Raw genomic sequence first — 23,172 nt, 5'->3', positions numbered from 1 at the left:
CCGGGAGCGACCCGAACCGACTAACTGTGACACGTCCGTCTAGGACTCTATTCGTTTTCCTGAACTGCAAAAAGAAAGGAAAGTATCGGCTCGAGGCTCAATCCACTCACCACGAGCGCGGCACGCGTCGTGACGTGACGTATCGAGTCGAGACGAGCGAGGAGGAGGAGCGCGCGTGTACCACTCCTATTCTTACTCACTTACAGCATCTCTAGTGGAAGGTGCAAATTTGGACGTGTATATCTCTATATACACGTTCATATACACATTGCTAAATTTAACACCTCCCAGTTTTTCAGTGGAACGTGTATCAGGACGTGTAAATCAGGACGTGTATATTCCAACGGCTATATTTTCAAACGGCTATATTCCAACGGCTATATTTTCAACGGCTATATTTCTGGTCTATATAAACCACCCCGACCACCTCTCTTCCAGCATCTCTACATGTGACTTAACTTCTCACTCTTAGATTTCTCTATCGTCTCTCACGCAACACAATGAACACATCTTCTTGGGACATGAGTTCTTCGTCATCTTCATCTGGCGACAATGAACTCATACTTGCAGCATTTGCTGAGCGCGAGGAGGAAGCGAGGATGAATGCTCGACGCCACGGCGGATCAAAGCATGGACGTCGAGCAATCGATCGAGGAAGAGATGCTGGATTTATTCTTCTGTGGGACGACTACTTCAAAGAAGTTCCTCGCTATCCCGAACGTTTGTTTCGACGAAGGTTTGTAACTAGTACACTTCTCTGCGTTCGCCCATTTTTCATTTCCCCATCTCATTTAATTTTTATACACAGATTTAGGATGTCCCGTGATTTTTTCAACCGCATAGCTTATGGTGTACTTGAGCATGATTATGATGGTTATTTCAAGCAAAAAAGAAGTGCTTCTGGAGCTCTTGGGTTACATCCTCTGCAAAAGATGACCGCGGCAATGTGGATGCTAACATATGGAATAGCAGCTGATGGTGCTGATGAGTACATCCGGTCCGCAGAGGCTACTAATTTAGAGTCTTGCAAGAAATTTGTGATCAAAGTTTGTGAAGTATTTGGGGAAAGGTACCCGAGATATGTTAGGGAGCATATATTGCATGCACTGGGGTTGGAAAAATTGCCCCAAAAAATGGCATGGCATGTTTAAAGGCCATGTGAATGAGCCAAACTATGATCTTGGAAGTAGTTGCATCACAATATCTTTGGATTTGGCATGCTTATTTTGGTTTACCAGGGTCTCTCAATGATATAAATGTTCTTCAACGTTCTCCTGTTTTTTCAAAACTAGCCGAAGGTCAAACTCCTGCAGTGAATTATAGCATCAATGGCCACCAGTACACAATGGGGTATTACCTTGCATATGGTATCTATCCACGGTGGGAAACATTTGTGAAGAGCATACCAGCTCCAGATACAAGAAAGCATCAAACTTTTGCGAAGAAACAAGAGGCGTGCAAGAAAGATGTGGAACGAGCATTTGGAGTTCTGCAATCCCGTTTTGCCATTGTTCGTGGACCTGCTAAAGGATGGAAACGTAAAGAAATCGGTGATGTAATGAAAGCTTGTGTCATAATGCACAATATGATAGTTGAAGAGGAGCGAGAAACTGGCCGACAAAACTACTCTTATGAGGCAATGGGAGAAAGAGTCACAGTATCTCGTACTCATGTGGAACAACTGAGCTCTTTTATTCATATGACTCACCAGATTAGAAATAAAGCTGAACATACCCAGCTTAAGCTTGATCTAATTGAACATGTGTGGCAAAAGTTTGGAAATGAGTGATGTACTAGCTTTATAAATTTGTGCAATGAGTGATGTAATCCATTTCTATGTAATGCAGTGCTATCAATAAAGTATTTTTACTTCACATATTTCTTACAACAACTAGCAGAAAGCATTAAATAGTTCTCACAACAACTAGGAGAAATCATCAAATAGTTCATACAACAACTAGCTCACTACTCTAGGCGGCGAGCAAGGATCTCATTCTGCTTAGCTTGGTAAAACTGCTTTTGCACATCAGTCATACCACTTGTGTCCATGAGCATGATCCTCTCATCTAATTCAAACTGTTTGCGTTCATCATCCCTCTCATTTCTAGCATCCTCCTTCTTTTTCAATGCAATCTCCTCTTTTCTCAGTTCAAATTGTTGTGCATATCGAGCATTTCTTGCCGCCTCTTTGAGCTCATCCTTCTCTTGCTTTTGTGCCCACACAGTTTCTAATGACAACTTGCAAGCACGGTCATCAGCTTTACCTCTCCGCAATTTCTCCTTCTTCACACCATCAGGTCTTTTCTCATGTTCAAGAGCATCAGTGCTTGCCGAGGTAGAATCAGTGCGTACCGAGGATGCATCGGCCAGATCATTGGTGGTTGTGCCCGGACTTGCATCAATGGTCTTCTTTTGTTTCTTAACAGAAGTTTCAAGTTCTCTTGTCTGCCACTTTGGATACTTCGAAAACTCAACATAGCAATGCATCAATGTGAAAGGCTTTCTTTTAATATCCAGTTCCTTGAACAAAAGGTGTGCATCGTTTGTCTGCACATACAAATGTATTATTATGCACAACACATATAAAGTATTGCACGGCACATGTAGAAGTAGAAGATAGACGCATACCTTTTCTTGTATAGTCCTTCCGCTTTCCTCCAAATTTAAAATCTGCTGAAGGCAACCACAAAATTTAGCGGTCTCTCTTTTAATCAATGTGTAACGGCAATTTATTGCATTTGCATTTGCTGGCGTGCAGTTGACGTGGGAGTTAGAAATCTCTGTGGTGTAATTTTCCTTCACGTCCCCGGCAACGGCGCCAGAAAAAGAGCTTGATGATGCGTAAAGCACACGCCCGTTGGGAACCCCAAGAGGAAGGTGTGATGCGTACAGCAGCAAGTTTTCCCTCAGTAAGAAACCAAGGTTATCGAACCAGTAGGAGATGAAGGCCACGTGAAGGTTGTTGGCGAAGGAGTGTAGTGCGGCGCAACAGCAGGGATTCCGGTGCCAACGTGGAACCTGCACAACACAATCAAAATACTTTGCCCCAACTTAACAGTGAGGTTGTCAATCTCACCGGCTTGCTGTAAACAAAGTATTAAACGTATGGTGTGGAGAATTATGTTTGTTTGCAAAGAACAGCAGAGAACAATGATTGCAGTAGATTGTATTTCAGATGTAAAAGAATGGACCGGGGTCCACAGTTCACTAGTGGTGTCTCTCCAATAAGATAAATAGCATGTTGGGTGAACAAATTACAGTTGGGCAATTGACAAATAGAGAGGGCATAACAATGCACATACATATCATGATGACTAATATGAGATTTACTTAGGGCATTACGACAAAGAACATAGACCGCTATCCAGCATGCATCTATGCCTAAAAAGTCCACCTTCGGGTTAGCATTCGCACCCTTCCAGTATTAAGTTGCAAACAACAGACAATTGCATTAAGTATGGTGCGTAATGTAATCAACACAAATATCCTTAGACAAAGCATTGATGTTTTATCCCTAGTGGCAACAGCACATCCACAACCTTAGAACTTTCTGTCACTGTCCCAGATTCAATGGAGGCATGAACCCACTATCGAGCATAAATACTCCCTCTTGGAGTCACAAGTATCAACTTGGCCAGAGCCTCTACTAGCAACGGAGAGCATGCAAGATCATAAACAACACATATATGATAGATCAATAATTAACTTGACATAGTATTCCATATTCATCGGATCCCAACAAACACAACATGTAGCATTACAAATAGACGATCTTGATCATGATAGGCAGCTCACAAGATCTAAACATGATGGCACAAGAGGAGAAGACAACCATCTAGCTACTGCTATGGACCCATAGTCCAAGGATAAACTACTCACACATCAGTCCGGAGGCGATCATGGTGATGTAGAGTCCTCCGGGTGATGATTCCCCTCTCCGGCAGGGTGCCGGAGGCGATCTCCTGAATCCCCCGAGATGGGATTGGCGGCGGCGGCATCTCTGGAACTTTTCTCGTATCGTGGCTCTCGGTAATAGGGTTTTGGCGACATAGGGAATAAATAGGCAGAAGGGCAGAGTCAGGGGGCGCACGAGGGGCCCACACCATAGGGCGGCGCGGGCCCCTCCTTGGCCGCGCCGCCTTGTAGTGTCGCCACCTCGTGGCCCCACTTCGTATCTCCTTCGGTCTTATGGAAAGCTCCGTGGAAAATAAGACCCTGGGCTTTTGTTTCGTCCAATTCCGACAATATTTCCTGTGTAAGATTTCTGAAACCAAAAACAGTAGAAAATAGGAACTGGCGCTTCGGCATCTCGTTAATAGGTTAGAGCCGGAAAATTCATATAAATGACATAAAGTGTATATAAAACATGTGAGTATTGTCATAAAACTAGCATGGAACATAAGAAATTATAGATACGTTTGAGACGTATCAGCATTACGCTCAGGCCATGATGATTCCTTGTGTGTGTTGTAGTACTTTGAAATTCTAGCCCAATAAGTTTCTCGGTTTTGATCTGTCCCGACAATATCCATACTTCTATTTTCCCAGGCTGCTATCAGAACCTTATCCTCATCACTAGACCAATTTTTTTCCTTTGTTGGATTTTTCTTTCTCTGTTATTGCAGAACGCTGTGTTGATGGTATTGCTTGATGCTGAGTTGATGGGGTTGCTTGCTCTCCAATTGGACTATCAGGTTGTGTTTGTGAGTAACCAAAACCAACTGTGTCCAAGAAACTTTGATCACCATCCATCTGCAAACAATCAACAAAGACACACAGCCAACATCAAATTAGTAATCAGAGAGTTCTTCTTGTACACATCAGGTTGTACATCAGTACAAAATCTGTAGCAAAACACTATCAAAACACAACTATTTTTGCCCCAGACCACAATCGTGCATCAAATTGACATGGAGAAGCCCCAAATCGACATGGCCAAGCCGGCCTCCCCACTGTCCACGGCAAGCGCTGCCACCCTCCAGGCCGCACCCGCCGCCTTCCCTTTCTCCAGGGCGAGCGCCGCCGCCTCCAGGCCGCACCCGCCGCCTTCCCTTTCTCCAGGGCGAGCGCCGCCGCCCACCAGGCCGCACCGGCCACAGCCCCCCAGCCCATCTCTCCGCGCCCGCCGCAGCACCACAGCCCATCTCTCCGCACCCGCCGCAGCACGCCAGCCCCTCTCTATGCGCCCTCCCATCTCCATGGCGCGCGCCGCTGCCGCATCTGGCGAGCCAAGCAGCCGCCGCATCTGGAGATGGGGGCCGGCCGCCGCGCGACTCCCCTTGCCTCCCCTGACCTCTTTTCTACATGCGGGAATAAAAAAGGGGCGATAGAGAGAGCTTACCGGAGGGGAGTGGCCGCCGGCGAGCTTCGATGGCCGGACGGAGGCGGGATGCGAGCGGGAGCAGAGCTGGGGAGAAGAGGTTTGATACGTCTCCGACGTATCGATAATTTCTTATGTTCCATGCCACATTATTGATGTTATCTACATGTTTTATGCACACTTTATGTCATATTCGTGCATTTTCTGGAACTAACCTATTAACAAGATGCCGAAGTGCCAGTTGGTGTTTTCTGCTGTTTTTGGTTTCAGAAATCCTAGTAAGGAAATATTCTCGGAATTGGACGAAATCAACGCCCAGGGGCCTATTTTTCCACAAAGCTTCCAGAAGTCCGAAGACGAAACGAAGTGGGGCCACAGGGTGCCCAAACCCTAGGGCGGCGCGGCCCCCCCTGGCCGCGCCGGCCTATGGTGTGGGGCCCCTGTGTCCCCTCCTGACTTGCCCTTCCGCCTACTTAAAGCCTCCGTGACGAAACCCCCAGTACCGAGAGCCACGATACGGAAAACCTTCCAGAGACGCCACCAAAGCCGATCCCATCTCGGGGGATCCAGGAGATCGCCTCCGGCACCCTGCCGGAGAGGGGAATCATCTCCCGGAGGACTCTACGCCGCCATGGTCGCCTCCGGTGTGATGTGTGAGTAGTCTACCCCTGGACTATGGGTCCATAGCAGTAGCTAGATGGTTGTCTTCTCCCCATTGTGCTATCATTGTCGGATCTTGTGAGCTGCCTAACATGATCAAGATCATCTATCTGTAATTCTATATGTTGCGTTTGTTGGGATCCGATGAATAGAGAATACTTGTTATGTTGATTATAAAAGTTATATCTATGTGTTGTTTATGATCTTGCATGCTCTCCGTTACTAGTAGATGCTCTGGCCAAGTAGATGCTTGTAACTCCAAGAGGGAGTATTTATGCTCGATAGTGGGTTCATGCCTGCATTGACACCTGGGACAGTGACAGAAAGTTCTAAGGTTGTGTTGTGCTGTTGCCACTAGGGATAAAACATTGATGCTATGTCTAAGGATGTAGTTGTTGATTACATTACGCACCATACTTAATGCAATTGTCTGTTGCTTTGCAACTTAATACTGGAGGGGGTTCGGATGATAACCTGAAGGTGGACTTTTTAGGCATAGATGCAGTTGGATGGCGGTCTATGTACTTTGTCGTAATGCCCAATTAAATCTCACTATACTCATCATGATATGTATGTGCATGGTCATGCCCTCTTTATTTGTCAATTGCCCAACTGTAATTTGTTCACCCAACATGCTGTTTGTCTTATGGGAGAGACACCTCTAGTGAACTGTGGACCCCGGTCCAATTCTCTTTACTGAAATACAATCTACTGCAATACTGTTTTACTGTTTTCTACAAACAATCATCTTCCACACAATACGGTTAATCCTTTGTTACAGCAAGCCGGTGAGATTGACAACCTCACTGTTTCGTTGGGGCAAAGTACTTTGGTTGTGTTGTGCAGGTTCCACGTTGGTGCCGGAATCCCTGGTGTTGCGCCGCACTACATCCCGCCGCCATCAACCTTCAACGTGCTTCTTGGCTCCTCCTGGTTCGATAAACCTTGGTTTCTTTCTGAGGGAAAACTTGCTGCTGTGCGCATCATACCTTCCTCTTGGGGTTCCCAACGAACGTGTGAGTTACACGCCATCAAGCTAGATTTCTGGCGCCGTTGCCGGGGAGATCAAGACACGCTGCAAGGGGAGTCTCCACTTCTCAATCTCTTTACTTTGTTTTTGTCTTGCTTAGTTTTATTTACTACTTTGTTTGCTGCATTATATCAAAACACAAGAAAAATTAGTTGCTAGCTTTACTTTATTTACTGTCTTGCACTCTATATCAAAAAAAACACAAAAAAATTAGTTACTTGTTTACTTTACTTAATACCATGCATGTTTTTATTTCACTAGTTTGGCATAATGGACAAGAATGATCTTCTTATTCTATTTCCTGATTTAAAACATGGATTGTTTGATGCGAAAATTAAAAAACCTATGGAATCTTATTTGCATGCTGGTAATAATATTAGTATGAACGCTTTGAACACCATTGTTGATAATAATATAGAAAGTTCTAAGCTTGGGGAAGCTGGTTTTCATGATCTTTTTATGCCCCCAAGCATTGAGGAGAAAATTTACTTTGATGATACTTTGCCTCCTATTTATGATAATGATATTGGTCTTTTAGTACCACCTGTTATGGAGGATAAATTTGATTATGATTACAATATGCCTCCTATATTTGATGTTGAGAATAATAATGATAGCTACTTTGTTGAATTTGCTCCCACTACAACTAATAAAATTGATTATGCCTATGTGGAGAGTAATAATTTTATGCATGAGACTCATGATAAGAATGCTTTATGTGATAGTTATATTGTTGAGTTTGCTCATGATGCTACTGAAAGTTATTATGAGAGAGGAAAATACGATTGTAGAAATTTTCATGTTACTAAAACACCTCTCTATGTGCTGAAATTTTTGAAGTTATACTTGTTTTATCTCTCTATGCTTGTTGCATTATGCTTCTTGAACTTGTTTATTTACAAGATTCCTTTTCATAGGAAGCATGTTAGGCTTAAATGTGTTTTGTATTTGCCTCTTGATGCTCTCTTTTTCTTCAAATACTATTTCTTGCAAGTGCATCATTAAAACTGCTGAGCTCATCTTAATGGCTATAAAGAAAGAACTTATGGGAGACAACCCATGTTTTTACCTACAGTACTTTGTTTTTATTTTGTGTCTTGGAAGTTGTTTACTACTGTAGCAACCTCTCCTTATCTTAGTTTAGTGTTTTATTGTGCCAAGTTAAGCCGTTGATAGAAAAGTAAGTACTAGATTTGGATTACTGCGCAGTTCCAGATTTCTTTGCTGTCACGAATCTGGGTCCACCTCCCTGTAGGTAGCTCAGAAAATTAAGCCAATTTACGTGCATGATCCTCAGATATGTACGCAACTTTCATTCAATTTGAGCATTTTCATTTGAGCAAGTCTGGTGCCATTTTAAAATTCGTCAATACGAACTGTTCTGTTTTGACAGATTCTGCCTTTTATTTCGCATTGCCTCTTTTGCTATGTTGGATGAATTTCTTTGATCCACTAATGTCCAGTAGCATTATGCAATGTCCAGAAATGCTAAGAATGATTGTGTCACCTCTGAATATGTTAATTTTTATTGTGCACTAACCCTCTAATAAGTTGTTTCGAGTTTGGTGTGGAGGAAGTTTTCAAGGATCAAGAGAGGAGTATGATGCAACATGATCAAGGAGAGTGAAAGCTCTAAGCTTGGGGATGCCCCGGTGGTTCACCCCTGCATATTCTAAGAAGACTCAAGCGTCTAAGCTTGGGGATGCCCAAGGCATCCCCTTCTTCATCGACAACATTATCAGGTTCCTCCCCTGAAACTATATTTTTATTCCATCACATCTTATGTGCTTTGCTTGGAGCGTCGGTTTGTTTTTGTTTTTTTTTTGTTTTGTTTTGTTTGAATAAAATGGATCCTAGCATTCACTTTATGGGAGAGAGACACGCTCCGCTGTAGCATATGGACAAGTATGTCCTTGGTTTCTACTCATAGTATTCATGGCGAAGTTTCTCCTTCGTTAAATTGTTATATGGTTGGAATTGGAAAATGATACATGTAGTAATTGCTATTAATGTCTTGGGTAATGTGATACTTGGCAATTGTTGTGCTCATGATTAAGCTCTTGCATCATATGCTTTGCACCCATTAATGAAGAAATACATAGAGCATGCTAAAATTTGGTTTGCATATTTGGTTTCTCTAAGGTCTAGATAATTTCTAGTATTGAGTTTGAACAACAAGGAAGACGGTGTAGAGTCTTATAATGTTTACAATATGTCTTTTATGTGAGTTTTGCTGCACCGGTTCATCCTTGTGTTTGTTTCAAATAAGCCTTGCTAGCCTAAACCTTGTATCGAGAGGGAATACTTCTCATGCATCCAAAATACTTGAGCCAACCACTATGCCATTTGTGTCCACCATACCTACCTACTACATGGTATTTTCCGCCATTCCAAAGTAAATTGCTTGAGTGCTACCTTTAAAATTCCATCATTCACCTTTGCAATATATAGCTCATGGGACAAATAGCTTAAAAACTATTGTGGTATTGAATATGTAATTATGCACTTTATCTCTTATTAAGTTGCTTGTTGTGCGATAACCATGTTCACTGGGGACGCCATCAACTATTCATTGTTGAATTTCATGTGAGTTGCTATGCATGTCCGTCTTGTCTAAAGTAAGAGAGATCTACCACCTTATGATTAAGCATGCATATTGTTAGAGAAGAACATTGGGCCGCTAACTAAAGCCATGATCCATGGTGGAAGTTTCAGTTTTGGACATATATCCTCAATCTCAAATGAGAAAATTATTAATTGTTGTTACATGCTTATGCATAAAAGAGGAGTCCATTATCTGTTGTCTATGTTGTCCCGGTATGGATGTCTAAGTTGAAGAATAATCAATAGCGAGAAATCCAAATGCGAGCTTTCTCCTTAGACCTTTGTACAGGCGGCATAGAGGTACCCCTTTGTGACACTTGGTAAAAACATGTGCATTGTGATGATCCGGTAGTCCAAGCTAATTAGGACAAGGTGCGGGCACTATTAGTACACTATGCATGAGGCTTGCAACTTGTAAGATATAATTTACATGATACATATGCTTTATTACTACCGTTGACAAAATTGTTTCATGTTTTCAAAATCAAAGCTCTAGCACAAATATAGCAATCGATGCTTTTCCTCTATGGAGGACAATTCTTTTACTTTCAATGTTGAGTCAGTTCACCTATTTCTCTCCACCTCAAGAAGCAAACACTTGTGTGAACTGTGCATTGATTCCTACATATTTGCTTATTGCACTTATTATATTACTCTATGTTGACAATATCCATGAGATATACATGTTACAAGTTGAAAGCAACCGCTGAAACTTAATCTTCTTTTGTGTTGCTTCAATGCTTTTACTTTGAATTATTGCTTTATGAGTTAACTCTTATGCAAGACTTATTGATGCTTGTCTTGAAGTGCTATTCATGAAAAGTCTTTGCTATATGATTCACTTGTTTATTCATGTCATATACATTGTTTTGATCGCTGCATTCACTACATATGCTTTACAAATAGTATGATCAAGGTTATGATGGCATGTCACCTGCAAATTATCTGTGTTATCGTTTTACCTGCTCGGGACGAGCAGAACTAAGCTTGGGGATGCTGATACGTCTCCGACGTATCGATAATTTCTTATGTTCCATGCCACATTATTGATGTTATCTACATGTTTTATGCACACTTTATGTCATATTCATGCATTTTCTGGAACTAACCTATTAACAAGATGCCGAAGTGCCAGTTGCTGTTTTCTGCTGCTTTTGGTTTCAGAAATCCTAGTAAGGAAATATTCTCGGAATTGGACGAAATCAACGCCCAGGGGCCTATTTTTCCACGAAGCTTCCAGAAGTCCGAAGACGAAACGAAGTGGGGCCACAGGGTGCCCAAACCGTAGGGCGGCGCGGCCCCCCCTGGCCGCGCCGGCCTATGGTGTGGGGCCCCTGTGCCCCCTCCTGACTTGCCCTTCCGCCTACTTAAAGCCTCCGTGACGAAACCCCCAGTACCGAGAGCCACGATACAGAAAACCTTCCAGAGACGCCGCCAAAGCCGATCCCATCTCGGGGGATCCAGGAGATCACCTCCGGCACCCTGCCGGAGAGGGGAATCATCTCCTGGAGGACACTACGCCGCCATGGTCGCCTCCGGTGTGATGTGTGAGTAGTCTACCCCTGGACTATGGGTCCATAGCAGTAGCTAGATGGTTGTCTTCTCCCCATTGTGCTATCATTGTCGGATCTTGTGAGCTGCCTAACATGATCAAGATCATCTATCTGTAATTCTATATGTTGCGTTTGTTGGGATCCGATGAATAGAGAATACTTGTTATGTTGATTATCAAAGTTATATCTATGTGTTGTTTATGATCTTGCATGCTCTCCGTTACTAGTAGATGCTCTGGCCAAGTAGATGCTTGTAACTCCAAGAGGGAGTATTTATGCTCGATAGTGGGTTCATGCCTCGCATTGACACCGGGACAGTGATGAAAGTTCTAAGGTTGTGTTGTGCTGTTGCCACTAGGGATAAAACATTGATGCTATGTCTAAGGATGTAGTTGTTGATTACATTACGCACCATACTTAATGCAATTGTCTGTTGCTTTGCAACTTAATACTGGAGGGGGTTCGGATGATAACCTGAAGGTGGACTTTTTAGGCATAGATGCAGTTGGATGGCGGTCTATGTACTTTGTCGTAATGCCCAATTAAATCTCACTATACTCATCATGATATGTATGTGCATGGTCATGCCCTCTTTATTTGTCAATTGCCCAACTGTAATTTGTTCACCCAACATGTTGTTTGTCTTATGGGAGAGACACCTCTAGTGAACTGTGGACCCCGGTCCAATTCTCTTTACTGAAATACAATCTACTGTAATACTGTTTTACTGTTTTCTGCAAACAATCATCTTCCACACAATACGGTTAATCCTTTGTTACAGCAAGCCGGTGAGATTGACAACCTCACTGTTTCGTTGGGGCAAAGTACTTTGGTTGTGTTGTGCAGGTTCCACGTTGGCGCCGGAATCCCTGGTGTTGCGCCGCACTACATCCCGCCGCCATCAACCTTCAACGTGCTTCTTGGCTCCTCCTGGTTCGATAAACCTTGGTTTCTTTCTGAGGGAAAACTTGCTGCTGTGCGCATCATACCTTCCTCTTGGGGTTCCCAACGAACGTGTGAGTTACACGCCATCAAGGTTCCGTTTTCACGAGCGTGGCTCGGGCGTGTTTACTTCCACGATGAGTAGCGTCGTGGATGGACGTGTAAAGCTTCCACGACCGTATACACGATCCACTGGACACTGATTTTGGGCCAGAAACGTGTAAACGGGCTTTACACGTCCATATAGACCATCCACTAGAGATGCTCTTACTAGTGGTGGCACAACCCATCTTATAAGGTGGTCTAACTTCCTCCCAACTTTCCATGTGGGACTAAACTTCCCACCTCTTGTCACTCCCTAGAGAGCTGCCACCTACTTGGGCTCAAACTCACAAGGCTGCCACTATGTGGGCTTTGAGATTTATAGGGAAAACTGAAATCTAGTACGGGTCACTGAAAATGGCCCAATATTTCAACAATCCCCCACCAGATCTCAAATCCCCATTTAGAGATTTACCAATACTCGTTGCTTATTAATATACCAGTGTTTCAGCGGAGACTGTTAAGTTGAACTTCCGCCTAGAACCTTAAGCTACATCCATTCACACTTGAACAATGGACTAAGCCTTAAATTGCAAGTTTTGCGTGAACAGGATTTCAGTCAAAGTCATGACCAGTACATGGCTGCCAGTAGCCTACCCCGCGGGTGAAGCATATGCGTCATACTTCGTGGTCTCTTCATGAGTTTACTAGGGATCACCCAAATCTCATAGATTGCGACGTATAACAATCGGACTCATATAGGTGTGTTATTTCAAGAATGCTCTGTAGGACAGCATCTTTTCTAAATAGCCAACATAAACACATTAAGGCTTGTTACCAACCTGGCTTACAGCAATTGAGAGCATCTCTAACAGAGCCCGTAAATCCCGCCGGAACTGAACTTTTCCGGCGGATTTACGGGTTCGGACCGAAACGCGCGCAGATCAGCGCCCGAATACATGGGTCGGCCTGAATCAAAAGTTCGGGGGCCCGAGAAACTCACCGCACGACCCCTATTAAAAGGGTTCGCGGAGTGGAGTTCGGTTCGCAAACCCTACTCCCCTCCGCTGCTCGTCTCCCGCTGCCGCCGCCTGTGTCCACTTCGACGAGCAATTCCAGACGCTCCGCCATCGCGCCGCCGCTTCGGCCAGCTCCCCTCCGTCCGGAATGACGCGTGCAAGACGCGTGGGTAGGGGAGGTGGCCGATCCGGCGCCGGAAGGTCAACTTGGCGTCCGCCGGGTGCACGGGTGTCGCCGGAGCTCGCCAGGCGTAGGCGCTCCAACGGCGCGTGGAAGAGGGCCGGCCGGAAGTGGCCGGAGATGATGGCGTACCTCCAAGCGCGTGTGGAGGAGGCACCGGAAGGAGAAGCGGAGGCGCCCCCCTGCCGACGCGTGCAGCCCTCCTCTGCCGGTGCTGCCCCGCACGGCGACGATGACGACGACGCCGCCAGGACGCCTCTAGCGTGCGGGAGCACCTCCGAGGCGGCGGTCGTCGAAGTGGCGGTGGTTGTCGTCGCCTAGGAAGACCCGGCGAGGAAAAACCCTCCGCCGGCTACATTAGCGGCCCTGTGACAGTATAGTCCCTCCGGGGACTAATTCTAGTTTAATTTAGGTCCCTAGTTCATAATGTACGTGCAATATGCATGTATTTTGCTTAGTATTGTACAAATTATGAACAAATTTAGCTTCATCCGATGAAATCGAGTACGATCGCAAAATTTGGTTTCCCACGACGTTTGATTTCATCGAGTTTTTCGGTTTCTGTTCTGCGCCATCGCTAAATCCGCAACCAAATTGTTTTTCGGGAGAATAAAAATCGTCATCGGTTTCGGAGAAGGCGATATCGACATCAACTACCAACACCGTCACATCGACACCATCCGCAAGATCCGTTGCGCATCAACTTTATCATATTGATACACTTCCGTCATCATCATGACTTGGCCACCATGGACCCATCGTCATGTACAAGCCATGCTAGGGGGCTCACCTGTCGGGAACTTGCTGACCAACTGCTCCACATCGACTACTTCCGACTAAACTTCACTTCTCTACATCCGGCACAAGGATCATCAGACTTAACATCATACAAACGCCTCGCTCGGGGGCTCGACCTTGCGCATCCGCCGTTCTGCACTCGTCTTCGTGAACTCGACATTACAGACACACACTCGGGGGCTCACCCGTCGCGGATCCACCATATCGAATGCGTCCTCTTCATCGAGTACTTCCGGCCAGGCGCCACACGATTACATCAACGAGCTACGGCTAGACGCCGCACGACTACATCGACTGCGTCTGCCACACGACCTTCTTCCACATCGGCTTTACCACATCCGATAAAAAAGCTAAGTATTTCCTTTTTCAAGAGTCGATTATTATTTACTTTCGCCACACAAAAATATTCGGGGGCTGCCCCATTACATCATTACAACAAATACACCCGATTACTCGGGTACTACGAATGGATTTATCTTCTTCGGCTCTGGATTTATTTTCTTCGGCTTAGTGGATTTATTTTCTTTGGCTTAGTGGATTTATCTTCTTCGGCTCTGGATATATTTTTCCTGGCTCAGTGGATTTATTTTCTTCAGCTTAGCGGATTTATCTTCTTCGGCTTTGGATATATTTCCCCCGGCTCAGTGGATTTATTTTCTTCGGCTTAGTGGATTTATTTTCTTCGGCATAGTGGATATATCTTCTTCGACTCAGTGGATATACCTTCTTTGGCTTACTGGATTTATCTTCTTCGGTGGATTTATCATCTATGATTATTGCTGGATTTATTTTATTTGGGTCAATGGATTCATCCTCTATGATATCAACAGATTCGTCTTCTGTATATACTTCATATTTAATGGTGTAATCTTAATATGGATTTATCTCAAATACTTCATCTTGCATTCATCTTCCATGATTTATCTCTCATGGCGTAATCTTCAATGGCTTGATATTCAAATGTCTTCAGCTTCAATGGGGTCGACAATTTCATCGAATTTTCTAGCGGAAGTAAAAAAATGAGCAGAAGATATCGCAATTTTCGTCGTGACCCAAACGTATATGGTCATGATTCTCTAACAAAAATCAGGTCACATATTCATGGAGCCAACACTCGGGGGCTCGACAACGACTGGACTCCTGAGCATAGCTATAACAAAATATTCCAAGCGACCACTACTTCGACGCAACATTTTCAGCAACACTCAGGGGCTCGATAACGACTTCGCCCCGGGTCACAACTGCGACACGGCGTCTAAGCAATAATCATGATATCACCCCAGCAACGTTAGGGGGCCGGCTATTTCTTCATCAATAATTTGACGACATCCACTTTCCCTATTTGGTGTTTCTACCTCGGCTCGACTTCTTCGCTGCCCTCGAAGATTTCATCGACTCAGTCGCACGACCTGCCTCCGCATCGACGACTCCGTCGTACCCAATAAGCTAAGTGTTTCTTTAATTTACACAAAGTTGATTATCATTTACTTTTACCGCACCCGACACTCAGGGGCTGCGCTGTACAAATCCACTCAACATCTCAGGTTGACAAAAAAAGAACTGTGCCAAGGAAAAACTACATTAACAAAGAACTCGATAAAAAAATCTGCAACGAAGTTGACAAAATTTTCTTCAAGGATGAACTCAACAAAATTTTCATCAAGGATGAACCCGATTAAATTCTCTTCAAGGAGGAACCCGATGAAATTCTCTTTAAGGAGGAACCTGACGGAATTTTCTTCAAGGATGAACCCGACAAAATTCTCTTCAAGGAGGAATCTGACGAAAATTTCTTCAAGGAGGAACCCGAGAAAATTTTCTTCAAGGAGGAACAAAAAAAGAGAAGTGGATTTTTTAAGTCCATTGACTCGTCATTTATTCCGATCGAGAGCACCGGCGGTGTACCTGACGACAATATAGAACAATCCAATATATTCTGCTATCCCATCACGCCCGTGGAAAATGTAGAAGAACCCGAAAAATGAGTCATTATATCAGCCGAACAAGGCGCTAGACAACATATTCTCAGAGCGCGTTCACCGCGGTAAAAACTCCGAACGTCGTGACTCGTAAAAAGGCCCCCATGATCCGTCATGTGTGGCGTGGAATCGCAATCGAATGCGCTCTCCCACTATATCCACATCAACAGATGTGAAGAAAAATCCCAGCGAACGCGCTGTGGATCCGATAATTTTGCTAGAATTCAGTTTCGGCAAGTCCTAAAGCGGCACGTTCTGAATTACACCAGTATCCCAAATTCGTATCCGGGGACACGAGTTTGAAGTAGGTTTATCTGGATTTGCCACTAGAGCAATTAACTAGTACCTAATCCGCCAGTTGAACCAGCCACATTTACCAATATCCATGTACAATATAGTTGTCGAAGAAAAAATAAAGTCTCTTTAGACTCGAAGAATTTGAAAAAGAGAGAAAACACGGAGATTTCATTCAATTATTTAAATATATAAAGGTTTGTACACTCAACTCGACTCTGCGACTCGAGTGGAGCATACTCCCGTCGGGAGCGCATGTATTTCATCAAGTCCTCCAGCAGTAGTCGATAAAAAGAAGGGCTGCGCCTAGAAATATAGTCATGTTCTTCATTGATTAGTACAACTTGAGTCTATGCCCAGGTGCAAACACCTGCCCATAGACTCGGGGGCTACTCCCACCGGGAGCGCTAATTGCGCACGTGATAGAAAAATAACTTCGAAAATCATTGACATCATATACGCTACACATGATCTATGACATTGACTTGATGTATTTCCGGATCAATGGCCTCGCCTTGTATTTCTTCAACTTTGGAGATAATTATGATTGGAGTCTCTACGCAAGTCTTCGACTTCCCTAGACACTCAGGAGATACTGACATGGGCATACCCTTCGGGTACTCATTATTAGTATACTTGGATCGGCCCAATATGGAGAAGGTCCAAGAAGGCAACCCGAAAAAGTAGTCGACTAGGACTCTTGTAAAACCATAAGTTGGTTGTATACTAATAGAAGGAGACTAGATAGACAACATAGCTTCACCTACATGGGACCCCTTGTAAACATACTTTTGATCATATACTAGATTGCTAGCAGCACGTAGGGATCCTCCACCGAGGAGACCCGAAGCTGGGTACGTCGTGTGCCTAATCTCGCTCCCGGAATCTTTATCGTCGCTCTCTCCCAAAACCCAAATCTACAATACGTAGACATTGGCGAGATGATCCCTCGTCACACATGATGAAGAGCACAGTGACCGCGACAACTAGGATGAAGAGCACCGTGACCGCGACAACTAGGATGAAGAGCACCGTGACCGCGACACTAACGAGTCGCGTTGTTCTGGCCCCGAGTGGGGTGCGGATCCTTGCTTTCACTGGAAAGTGAACTCGGAGTGCTAAAAATGGGGGGTTTGCACATTTGCTGCATTTAGTTTAGCTTTGCATTAGTAGGACTTTGATTACTTGCCACACATTATATTGACTTCTAGCTTGCTATGTTTCTCCTTTTATAGATTTCTTGCTTTTTTTAAACTCCGGAAATCATTGAAAGAAGAACTTAATACCCATGTATGCTATGGAGCTTTCCAAGCTTATCTTGATCTTATTATACATAGAGTTAAGCCTAGTCTAAAGGAGGGTATTCAAGCATTTCTTGATATCTTGTAATTCTTCTTTCTTATCATTTTCCACTCTCCGTCTGTACATTATCCATTTAATAAAATGAAAATGACACAATAGCGGCCTTCCGTACTCTATTTAGCGTAAAGAAAATCTTTAGTAACGGCGTAGTGTTTGATTTGTTGTTTTCAACATGCTTTGGGAAATTCACGTTTTTTCTTCTAATTTATGAAGTGCTAAACTAAGCACTCACTCAGAGTATTTTGGTACTGGCATTTAATTTATGATATGGTTTTGTGAGTTTATTTTTCTATAATACTACCTTGTCCATAAAAGGATGTTGGGAGTTTATCCAAATTAAATAGATGTATCTAGACACTTTTTAATACGTAGGTACGTCCATCTTTTGACAAATCTTTAACATCCTTTTATGGATGGAGGGAGTAATTATAGTTGATTTTTTTTTTCGATAAAGGATGCTTTTATTACTTCAAGAAGCAAATACATCTAGCCTCTGCATAACCAGGATGCACACAGCCGTTTGTTGTCTCAAGTGACCAAAGTTACATAAAACAAAAATAGGCGAAATACATATCGGAACGATGAATCATATGACGCCTAAGAGGTAGGTGGCGCTACTATCCGTAGACTATGCTGCCACCCATGTAGAGAAAAAGTATCCCTCGCCGTATCCTCCAACCGTGTACAGACCTCCGTAAATAGGTCTCGTTTCTCCACACGCTGAAGAGGTAACCACGAACGGAGAATACCTGTGCATCTGTAGATAACCTGCAACAAAGAGCAATTTTTGTCATTAAAGATCTTGTCATTTCTACATAGCCAGAGCGCCCAGATAACTGCTAGCGCCCCCATCCTAAGAAGCATTTTAAACCTTGAGTTGATACCATGAAGCCAATTGCCAAAGACATTAACGACACTAGTCGGAGGATACAAGGTAGACGCTACTTGGATGACTGACCATATAGATCTCACAAACTGACACTGGAAGAATAAATGTTTGATGGTTTCATCATGATGACAAAAGACACATCGTGTACTTCAGTGCCAATTTCGCTTAACAAGATTGTCTTTGGTGAGAATAACCCCGCGACGAAGATACCATCCAAAAATTTTAATTTTTAATGGTATCTTCATCTTCCAAATTTCTTATTATTATCAACTGGTAAATCAGAAAGCAGGATCGCATTGTATAAAGATTTTACAGAAAAAGAACCATCTACATGGAGATTCCATCGAAATTCATCTGGCTCTGGCGATAACTGAATATCTCTAAGCCGCTGAATTAGATTGTTCCATGCCACAAGTCTTTGTCCTAGTAAAACCCGTCTGAACGTCACATTCGGGGGTGAAGTAGCCATTACAGTTGCAATGGTATCACCTTGGCGATGCGCAATTCTATACAAAGCGGGATACTGTTCACATAGGGGTGCATTGTCTAGCCAAGCATCTTCCCAGAACCATATCTGTGCTCCATTCTTAATGGAGAAAGTCCCATGTGGAAAAAAGACATTTTTTGTCGCCATAAGACCAGCCTAGAAGTGTGAATCCCCAGGTTTCCAAACCACTTGAGATAATGTCTTCGAGCCGATATACTTTGTCCGGAGTATAGTTTGCCAAATCCCATCCTCGGTAAGTAGCTTAAAAAGCCATTTACCCATTAGAGCTGAATTCTTGACCTCCAGGTCATGAACTCCAAGCCCTCCTTGATCTTTGGGACTACAAACTATACTCCATTTAACCAGTCGATATTTCTTTTTCTCGTTGTCCCCTTGCCAAAAGAATCTGGATCGATAATAATCGAGTTTATGCAGAATTCCTTTGGGTAGGATGAAGAATGATAACATATACAGTACCATATTAGTTAGTACCGAATTAATGAGTACCAATCTTCCTCCCAGGGACAACAATTTACCTTTCCAACTACTGAGGCATTTTTGTAATCTTTCTTCCACTAATTTCCATTCCGCAATTGTCAGTCTCTGATAGTGAATCGGAATACCCAAATAACGAATCGGAAATTGGCCTTGCCCACAACCAAATAACTCTGTATACAGAGCTACATCGTCTTGGGCATCACCGAAGCAGAACAATTAACTTTTATGGAAGTTAATTTTCAATCCTGATAAATGCTCAAAAGCTGCTAAAATTAATTTCAGATTTCGAGCTTTTTCAAGATCGTGATCCATAAAAAGAATTGTGTCATCAGCGTATTGAAGGATAGATAAGCCACCATCAACTAGATGTGGAATCACACCTTCAATTTGACCATCAGACTTGGCCCGCTCTATGAGTACATCCAACATATCCGCTACGATGTTAAACAACATCGGAGATAACAGATCCCCTTGGCGTAACCCTTTTCGTGTTTGGAAGTAGTGTCCGGTGTCATCATTGACCCGGATTGCCACAGTACCTCCATACATGAAATCATTAATTAGAGCTCGCCACTCAGGCGAAAAGCCTTTCATCCTGAGTGCCTGTTGAAGGAAAGACCATTTAACTTTATCATACGCCTTCTCAAAATCAAGTTTTAAAATAACCCAATTTAATTTCTTAGAATGCATCTCATGTACCGTCTCATGCAAAATCGCCACTCCATCAAGGATATTACGTCCTTGCATAAAGGCTGTTTGCGATGGTAAAACAACATGATCCGCAACCGTATTAAGTCTAATGGTGGCCACTTTCGTGAAAATCTTGAAACTTACATTTAATAGGCAAATGGGTCTATATTGTTGGATCCTTTCTGCCTCATTAATTTTCGGTAACAAGATAACTTCACCAAAATTTAGATGAAATAATTCTAGTTGTCCAATGTGTAAATCACTGAACAAATCTAGAAGGTCCGATTTAATAGTATCCCAGAAGGTTTGATAAAACTCTGCTGGAAAACCATCTGAACCCGGTGCTTTGTTGCATTCCATTTGGAAAACTGCCTTCTTAACCTCTTCCTCAGTATAAGGTGCGGTTAGCAAGCCGTTTTCTTCCAAAGAAACTTGAGGTATATCCGTTAAGTCCTCATTAAGAGAGAAAGTACTTTCCTCCGGAGGACCAAACAGATCCTTATAATAATTAGTAATGTAAGAATTGAGTTGCTCATGGCCTTCAATCAACCCTTCATCTTGAATAAGAGAGTGAATACGTTTTTTTCGGTGTCTCCCATTGGCTAAGCCATGGAAATACCGCGTATTTGAGTCTCCTTCCAAGATGAATTGAGCTTTGGATCGTTGATACCATTTGAGTTCCTCTTCGCAAAGAAGACCCGCCATCTGTTCATTGGATTGATTTTTAAGCTCAATCTCATGTGTAGACAATGGTCTAATCTCCGCAACAGCCTCAAGCTCATCAATCACATTTGATAAGCGAGATTTTTCTTTTTTAAGGATACCAGCCATATGGGCAGCCCAACCAGAGAGATGTTTGCGCAAAGACCGCATTTTATTATTCCATCTCAAAATAGGCGTACTCCCCCCGACTGGTCTTTCCCAAACCCTTTTAACCATATCATGAAATCCCTCTCGATATAACCAGCCAAGTTCAAATTTGAACGGCCGTTTACAAACGGGTCTGGGATTTCCAGTGGTTAAAAGGATGGGAGCATGGTCAGACAGTTTTTCAATACGTTCTAGTGCACGGACTGACACCATAGGGTATTTATTTTCCCAATCGGTATCTATCAACACGCGATCTAGTTTCTCGTATGTGGGCTCCGGCAAGCTGTTTGCCCAAGTAAACTGTCGACCAGTCATGAACACCTCTCTTAAATCAAGGCTATCGATGACAGCATTGAACAAGAAAGGCCAATGACCATCAAAGCGGCCTTTACTTTTCTCATGAGGAAACCTCAACAAATTAAAATCACCTCCGATTAAAATCAGGTAAGGATTATCCTTTGTAAGGTTTACCAACTCACGTAAAAAGTCAGCCTTAAAAACCTCCTGGGCGGTACCATACACAGCAACCAGACTCCACATGAAACCGTCTGCTTTATTCTGAATGTCGAGCTTAATGTGATACTCTCCATCAGAACTAGCCAAGACGGTCATGGTGTCTATGCGGACGCCAAGTAAAATGCCCCCAGACTTACCACGGGGCGGGAGAGAAAACCATTGAAAGTTAATCCCGCCTGACAAACGGTCGAGAAAACTTTGAGAGAAATTTCGCCTACCCGTCTCCGATATAGCAAGAAAATCTAAATCATAATCTCTACAACCATCAGCAATGTGGGAATGCTTAGCCAAGTCGCGAAGACCTCTGCTATTCCGGAACATGCCATTCATCGAGAAACTATTTTAGATTTATTTTTCTTGCCATACCTTCGAGATTTCTTTCCAGCCGATGATCGAGAACCACGTTCGGACGCTTGTAAATCAGAACTAAGCTCCGCGTGTTCTAAATCAACTTCTGAAATGTTGCCAATTATAGCCGAGAGAATTTGACCATCTAGAATGTCATCATCTTCATCATCGTCTATAATTGCCGTTTCAGTCCCAGTGGAGACATTCGGAGCAACCATTAAAAGGTCAAGCTCCGTTTGTCTCAACACATTAGCCGAAACAGAAATCTCGTCAGACCGACTACCCAAGGAAACCCCTAGGCTACTTAAATTAGAAGAAATACGAGTATCTGAAAAAGAAACAAAAGACTTAGACGGTTGTAATTATAGTTGATGTTACCCTTATAGAATAAAATGGAGAAAGTTGCAAGCACTCACGAAAAATATATTGGTATAACTGTATAAACATTAAGTTTTATGCAGCTGCGATACGCTTTACGCTCAGTTCCATGAGCCAGCAGTATAGAACTCGGGATTTTGAAACAATGACAGGGGCTTGATCATTGTGCCTTTCCTAATATGCTAGGGCTAATTTAGAATTAGAACAGTCCAGCACAAAGTATATAAAAAGACGGAGTCAACAAGTTCAGAAGCGCAGAAGAACTAGAAGGAACATTTTTTTTTAGATTAGCAGGGCTCTCCCCGATTTTCATTGATAGAAACCATATGAATTCGCTACATACCTTGTGTTTCTTCCTGGAGGAGTTCAAGGTGGAGAAAGGGAGGGCCCGAGAAGCGGACGCCGGCAAAACGGGAGGAGCCGACAGGAGCCGGGGAGCGGCAGAGGTGGCGGGGATCCGCATCATCTTCACGGGCAGGTTGCGTAGCGCCATAGTTTGCCGGCCGGCCGGCCGGTACGTAGGACGATCGATCGGTTTGGTGCAAGACGCGGATAGTGTTTGTTTGTGATTAGCTCTGGAGGCCTTGATCGAGGGGACGAAGGCTTCCTCTTCTGTTTTGATACGTATAGTATAAGCCGGATTGGATCTCACGGACGCGCCACGAGCGCAGCCGGAAATCAGTGACACCATGCTAGCTCTTAGGACGGAACC

At 43.5% G+C, this 23,172-nt stretch overlaps 1 protein-coding gene across 1 annotated transcript; it reads right to left on the bottom strand.

Moving 5' to 3' along the window:
- Window positions 1–1,965: 1,965 nt before the first annotated feature.
- On the bottom strand, window positions 1,966–5,245 carry LOC127309816 (uncharacterized). The gene is made up of 3 exons (XM_051340538.1): window positions 4,954–5,245; window positions 2,629–2,747; window positions 1,966–2,547 (listed from the first exon to the last, which is right to left on the bottom strand). Exons 1-3 carry the CDS (start codon window positions 5,243–5,245, stop codon window positions 1,966–1,968), a joined length of 993 nt encoding a protein of 330 aa, XP_051196498.1.
- Window positions 5,246–23,172: the final 17,927 nt, after the last annotated feature.

The sequence above is a fragment of the Lolium perenne genome, chromosome 6 (genome assembly GCF_019359855.2).
Source record: "Lolium perenne isolate Kyuss_39 chromosome 6, Kyuss_2.0, whole genome shotgun sequence".
In the NCBI taxonomy this organism is placed as follows: Eukaryota; Viridiplantae; Streptophyta; class Magnoliopsida; order Poales; family Poaceae; genus Lolium; species Lolium perenne.
The sequence above is the reverse complement of the archived record's forward strand: the minus strand, read 5'-3'. Positions and strand labels throughout refer to the sequence as shown.

What these genes read in the sequence shown, in the direction of transcription:
- LOC127309816 (XM_051340538.1), bottom strand. Translation starts at nt 5,245, where the DNA reads ATGCGGCGGCTGCTTGGCTCGCCAGATGCGGCAGCGGCGCGCGCCATG. An exon ending in GGCAGCGCTTGCCGTGGACA is followed by an intron (nt 2,748 to 4,953) that starts GTGGGGAGGCCG and finishes ACTGCACGCCAG; the next exon opens with CAAATGCAAATGCAATAAAT. An exon ending in GAAGGACTATACAAGAAAAG is followed by an intron (nt 2,548 to 2,628) that starts GTATGCGTCTAT and finishes TTGTATGTGCAG; the next exon opens with ACAAACGATGCACACCTTTT.